The sequence below is a fragment of the Elephantulus edwardii genome, unplaced genomic scaffold (assembly GCF_000299155.1).
Source record: "Elephantulus edwardii isolate Elephantulus edwardi_28Jun2011 unplaced genomic scaffold, EleEdw1.0 scaffold00428, whole genome shotgun sequence".
Taxonomy (NCBI): domain Eukaryota; kingdom Metazoa; phylum Chordata; class Mammalia; order Macroscelidea; family Macroscelididae; genus Elephantulus; species Elephantulus edwardii.
This window is the reverse complement of record NW_006400178.1, coordinates 250,809-257,604: the sequence shown is the minus strand read 5'-3', so window position 1 is coordinate 257,604 and position 6,796 is coordinate 250,809. Positions and strand designations below refer to the sequence as shown.

The following is a 6,796-nucleotide window of genomic DNA, read 5'->3' as shown; positions in this document are numbered from 1 at the left end:
ATTATAGTAGTGTTGTCTATTTCCTTTTTCAGTCTTGTTAATATTTGTTTTATGTATTTTGCTGGTCTTTTATTTGGTGCATAGATATTTATTATTGTTATGTCCTCTTGTTCTATTGACCCTTTCAGCATTATGTAGTGACCTTCCTTATCCTTTGTGATGGTTTTTGCATTGATATTTATTTTATCAGAGATTAATATCGCTACACCTGCTTTTTTCTGGTTGCCGTTTGCTTGGTATATTTTCCCCCACCCTTTTATTTTTAGTCTGTCTTTATCTTCATTTTTTCAGATGTGTCTCTTCTAGACAACATATTGATGGATTTTGGCTTTTTATCCAGTCTGCTACTCTTTTTCTCTTCAGTGGTGCTTTTAAACCATTTACCTTCAGTGTGATTATTGAGAGTCAAGGTTTTATTGCTGTCATTGTGTTGAGCTATTTTTGGTGTTGTTGCTAGTTACTTTGGTCTATGATGCTTTCTGTGGTATCTCTGTAAGGAGGACATCTCTGAGTCTTTCCTGCAGTGCTGGTTTTGTTTTTACAAACTCTCTTAGGTTCTGCTTTTCTGGGAATATCTTGATCTCTCCTTCATATTTGATGGATAACTTTACTGGGTACAGTATCCTTGGTTGACAGTTGTGTTCTTTGAGTGTTTGATATACGTCCTTCCACTCTCTTCTGCTTGCATGGTTTCTTTTGAGAAATCGGCACTTAATCTTATCTGCTCTCCCTTACAGGTTACTCTTTGTTTCTCCCTTGCTGCTTTCAGGATTCTCTCCTTATCTTTGGTTCTGGCAAATTTAACTATGATATGCCTTGGTGTTTTGCTTTTTGGGTCTAGTCTATATGGTGTTTGCTGAGCTTCTTGTATATAGATATTATCTCAGTCTTCATTATGCCTGGGAAGTTTTCCTCTAGTAATTTTTCCACAACTTTTTCAGTGCCTTTACTTGCTTCTTTCTGTTCTGGGATTCCAATGATGTGCATGTTATTTCTCTTGATGGTGTCCCACATCATTCTTAGGTTTTCTTCTTTATCCTTCCTTTTTGAGTCTGCTTTTTGCTCTAGTAAATCAGTGGTGACAATTTTGTCTTCTATTTCACTGGTTCTGTGTTCCATCTCTTCAACTCTGCTCATGTGTCCCTCCATCATGTTGACAGCATCTGAAACATTGGACCTCATATTTTGGATAGTGGTTTCTTGTTTTTCCAGTGCCGCCAATGCCTCATTTGTTTTCTCTACATTGTTCTGGACTATTTTTTTAGCTCCTCCTGGTATTTGCTTGTAGTATCCTGTAATTCTTCAAATTTGTCTTTCATCTATTGAAAATATTGAATCATTGTTCTTTTAAATTCTGTTTCAGAAAGTTCCATCAGACTTTCTGGCTTCAGGAAATCCATTGATACTGGGTCACCCTTTGGGGTGATATCTTGTTTTTTCTTGTGGATTGTGTGGGACAGCTTGCTTTCTTCGAGGCATTAATATGTTCTTGATCTTTAGATAATACTCTAGAGATCAGTTGGGTATCTATCCCACTTGTGCTTTTCTCTGAATGTCTGACTCCAGGGAAATGTCATTTCAGAGCCTGTGAGAGCAGCCTCTTGTAGGTAAGATAGGTCAAGGTGCTCCGGATTAGAGGCAGGTTGATTACCCAGATTTGTAGACACAGGTGTGGAGCCAAATGGGGTGGGGCATGTACATGTTTGGGGCGATCACAAGGGCAGGTCAACCACTTAGGGGACCTCACTCAGGCCTCAGTTGTGTGCTGGTGCTTACAATTGGGGTCCCTATTCAAATTCCAGCTGTCCATCTCCCAACCAGTGGTTTTCATTCACTGGTCCCTGTCCAGTGGTGCTCTTGCAGTTGCCTTTGCACAGTGGCCCCTGCCCAGGAAGGCTCCTGAGTCCAAGGGGACTCAACAAGGCAAAGTCAAATTCCCACCATGCCACTCGCCTCTGGCTGGTCTGCCGTGTCCACAAAAGTTCAGCCAAATTATCTCCTGGGTCCAAGGGGACTCAACACTACAAAGTCAAATTCCCACCAACCCACTCGCCTCTGGCTGGTTTGCAGTGTCCACAAAAGTTCAGCCAAATTATCACTGACCTGCTTGTTCCTGGGCAGTTGGCGTGCCCCCAGAGAGCTCAGCCAAATTCCCACCAGTGGGCTCACCCTTGGGAACTCTACCAGACAATCGGCAGTGCCCCAGAAAACCCAATTAGGATCATACCAGCCTTTCTCGTTGCAGATCAGTCCCACAGCAGCTTGACTGGTGGCTTCAGACGATGGCTAGCTCCATGGTGTGCCTTTGTGTGCTGACTCAGAATTGTACTTTCCACTGCTGTTGTTGTGCTGCGTGAATGAGTCTCTAGTGGCCCTGGAGCACCGCCAGGGGGTGCAGGGTTGTGGTGAGGCCACCGGGTGTTTCAGAAGTGTGGGGGCGCGGGATGGTGGACATGGTGCTGTGGCAGGGATGGGGGTGCAGGGCTTGGGCAGTGTTGGGAGTTTGAGGTTGCAGTCTGTTCCCAGATATTAAGCTGCCAGTCCTCAGCTAATAAGTAGTGCACTGCGTCACCCTCCTTGTGCCTTGTGGTAAGTCTTAATTGAAAGAAAGAAGTATTCTGAGGGTGTTCTCAGATAGCATTTACTTTTCTAATAGGCCAGAATCATATGACACATCCTTTTCTACTTTGAGTTTGTGTGAACTCCCTGGCAGTATAGCAGCCATTTATGACGAGGAGGTGATATATTAACATGCTAAATTGAAGATAGTGAAAAGACAAAAAAACACTATGTCTCTGATGGCAGCAGCAAGCCAGGCTTGAAATAGACTCTTACTTATTAAACTACTGTAAACTGTGTTTATGTTCCTTGCAAGCAGAACACATTTTTAAGTGACAGAAACAAAACAGACTAGGTCAGGCACATGGAAGTAAGGCAGAAAAATTAGCTAGAAAAGAGTAATAACAAGGATAAAAATGATAGAATACATATGAGAAATAAAGAAATGAAGAATGGTAAATATAATTTCATTTTAAGCATATTCACATAGATAGTGGATTTGACATGGATGTAAGAAAATAACTAATAAATAAAACTAAGGTCTACAACTCTGTAGAAAAAGGGAGCTAGAAAGATAAACAATAATGACATATAAACACTGGCTAAAATATGTTGAGTCAAAATGAGAGAGAGCATGTGAAATGAGAAAAGAAGCCAAGGATCACAATCTTATCAGCTTCTACATTTAGGATAGAGGAGCAAGGGGCAAATAATGAATGCTAAGAGAAACAGGAATAACAGAAAAAAGGGGAGAGTAAGTCACAAAAAGGGAATGGTCAAGAATCCAGAAGTACAGAAAATACAAGTAAATATAGGGACCAAGGTATCACAAGTGAAAGTGGAATTCAAAGAGAAAGAGTAAGATGGAGATAATGAGATTGGCTCAGGATAGGGCAGCATTCAGAACTAATGTACATAAGGTTGCTTGATGGCACCTAACAACAACAACAAATGGCAATCAGGAAAAGGAGAGAAAGGCAGTTTGAGTAGAAGAAACAAAGTTAAGATAAAGGTTATTTTTGTCTTTTTCCTGTTCTTACTATTATTTGGATAGAGAAAACCTGAAGTTATTTATAGTTTGAAGAACAGAAAAGAGAAACCAAAGATGAAGTACAAGATGGAATAAAGTCCTAGAAAAGATGAGAAGGACTGTGATCAGAAACACAATAGATACATTCACTTTAGAAAAGGGAGTTCTGGTGGCCTAATGGGTAAAGAAGGATGCTGTCAACACAAAGGCAAGAAGTTTGAATCAACCAGCAGTTTCAATCACCCATCTTTCCTTGGGAGAAAGATGACAATTCACTCATTGCAATGTACAGCCTCTGAAAACCCAATGGAAGGTTAACTATATGAGTTGGTTTTAACTTGACAGCTAGCATACCCTCTTGGAAAAAAGATGCTTGGGTGAAAAGAAAAAAGCTTTGACAGTAGATAGAAAGAAAATAAGAAAAGGTCATGTTGAATGACTTTTTCTCTTGTCTACTAAAAAAGAGAAATAGCCATCATTAGCAGATATAGGGGCTCCATAAATAAAGACAATAAATGGTCTGTAAACAGCTCTTCAGGACATCAGAACAGAAAACTACCTAAGACCCATTAAGAACTGTTAAATAATGTTGGGGATCCTGTGTAGAATATGGACACCTTACAGAGTTAAGAGGTGCTTTCAGACATTATGAATTCACATTAATAAAAAAAGACAAAATTAAGAGTACCAAAACCATTAATATTTTATTCTAGTGCTGAGAAATGCATCCTTCCACACAGAAATGCATCCTTTCACACAGGATTCTAATTTAGCAGACAGAAACTTTAGAACTTTAATTAAAAGAGGTAAAGCATATATATTTTTTTTTTCAGATTTTAGTTTCATCAGTTTTATCAAAGTATGAATCACTGAAAATTATCAAATGAATCCTAATACTTCTACTATTGTCTCCCCATCAGTCATGTAATCCTGTGTGGACTGTATTCAGATTGTGTATTAATAACTTCTTTGATTCGTCAAAGTGTAAGGGAAAAAACTTGATATAAGTTATACTCTGTCAGTTACCCATTAAATTATATTTTTCCATCATTATTTTCAACTTCTCACATTTTGTGGTTCTTCTTGTAGTCCATTTATTTCAATTTCTAGTGCTGTACATATCTATGTCTTCTGGATACCACTGCCCATGATCCATGAGACTGGGGTCAGGCATAAACTGTGTAGCACCTGATAAAAGTATTAAAATGAAAAATAATAATTAATGAGACAAATTTATAGTTGGTATTTGAAATAGAGCAATTAAAAAAATAAAATTCCCTGACAATATGAACCTAATATTCTAGTTGGCCGAGACAAGTAAAATGCCTCTGAGATAGTGGTAAAATGCTGTGTAGCAAAAAAGTACAGAGGGGCATAAGAAGGTGCTTGTGTATCTTAACCCTTTAAAATACAGTCACTGGGAAAAGCTTTGCTGTAAAGGTGTTATTTAACAATAATCAGAAGCGGGTAAGGGAAGATGAGAGCCCTATGTTGTTTTGGTTACTGACTGCCTTCAGTTGAGTACAACTCACAGTGACCCTATGAACAAAATGCCTGAAGCTCCTCTACAAAAATCAACATGTATCAAAGTTCATAAAGTTTCCCTGAGGCATGTTGTTTAGGAAGTGAAAATGCCTACAGGATAAGCAGATGGGAAGTGTAATGGAACTGAGGTATGTTAGAGGAACTACAAAGTAACAATATGGCTGAAATAGAGTATGAAAAATGTGCCAGTGGAAGGTGGTGCAAAAGAGTGACAGGACATGATGAGAAGGAGTGGGCTAGACCAAATAGAATATATTAAGGACTTTGGATTTTAAATGAGATAAAACACTGGAGTTTAGAGGGTAGAGGAGTGACATCACTTTGTTGTTGTTGTTAAGTCGGTTGAGACTCTTAGTGATCCTATGTACAATAGCTCTGAACCCAGCCCTATCCTACGCCAATCTCATTGTCTCCAACATACCTAATCCCATTTCTCCAGTCACCAAGCCAATCCACTGGGTCTTCCTCTCCTGCGCTGTCCCTCCACCCTTCTAAGCACGATGTCCTTTTCTAAGGACTGGTGGTCCCTTCTGGCCACATGCCTAAAGTATGTGAGATGGAACTTCAAAATCCTTGTCTCTAGGGAGCAGCCTGGTTTCACTTTCTCCAGGACCGACCTGTTTGTTCTGCCAATCCACAGTATGTACAACACTGTTCTCTAGCACCACAACTCAAAGATATTGAATCTTCTATCATCCTTAGTCAATGTTCAGCTCTCTTGACTCACAGCATGTATTTGCAAAAACCAAGACCTGTATCAGGTGAACCTTAGTCTCTTGACTGACATAATTTCTCTTCAGTACTCTAGAGAGGTCCTAAACAATAGACTTTACCAGTGCAATTCTTTTTTTTTTTAATTTTCTGACTGCTGGTGCCAAAAGGGTTGATTGTGGAACCAAGCAAATTCAAGCTGTTAAAACTAAATCTCTTCTCTATTATAAAGCTGCCTATTGGTCCAGGGGTGAGAGTCTTTGTTTTCTTGATGTTGAGTTTCAATCCACATGGAAGCAAATGCCACAGGTCATCCTCAGTTTCTGCAAGCAAGGTTGTGTCATCTGCATAACGCAGGTTGTTGATGACTCTTCCTCCAATCTAGATGCCACATTCCTCTTCATAAAGTCCAGCTTCCTGAATGATCTGTTCTGCATATAGACTGAAAAGGTTTGGAGATAGGATATCCCTGATGAACACCTTTCCTGATCCTGTGTGTTTCCTGCTCTGTTCTGACTACTTCTGTCTGGTCCAAGTATAAGTTCTGCATGAGCACTTAATTAAATGTTCTGCGATTCCAATTCTTCTCAAGATTAGCCAAAATTTGTTGTGATCCACACAGTCAAATGCCTTTGCATAGTCAATGAAACACAAATAGACATTCCTTTGGTACTCTCTGCTTTTGGCCAAGATCCATCTAACATTGGCAATGATGTCCCTAGTGGCACGGCCTTTTATAAACCTGGCTTGCACATCTGGCAGTTCTCTGTTGATGTACTATTCCACTTGGTTTTTTTTATAATTCTCAGCAGGATCATGTTTGTGTATGATCTTAATGATACTGTTTGATAATTTCCAAACTCTTGTTGGATCACATTTTTGGACTGGGAATAAATTTATCTTCTGTGTCAGCCAATTCTTTTTGGTATAGTGACTCTGTGTACTCCTGTC

The 6,796-nt window shown here is 39.5% G+C and overlaps 1 protein-coding gene across 1 annotated transcript in view; it reads right to left on the bottom strand.

Moving 5' to 3' along the window:
- Positions 1-4,688: 4,688 nt before the first annotated feature.
- LOC102876996 (apolipoprotein O-like) overlaps positions 4,689-6,796 on the bottom strand; it is a gene marked incomplete at its 5' end in the record, with an annotated part of 203,358 nt that continues 201,250 nt past the window's right edge. Inside the window, one exon of the mRNA XM_006902557.1 lies at positions 4,689-4,777. Coding sequence (XP_006902619.1) covers positions 4,689-4,777 — 89 coding nt within the window. The remainder of the gene's footprint in view (positions 4,778-6,796) is intronic.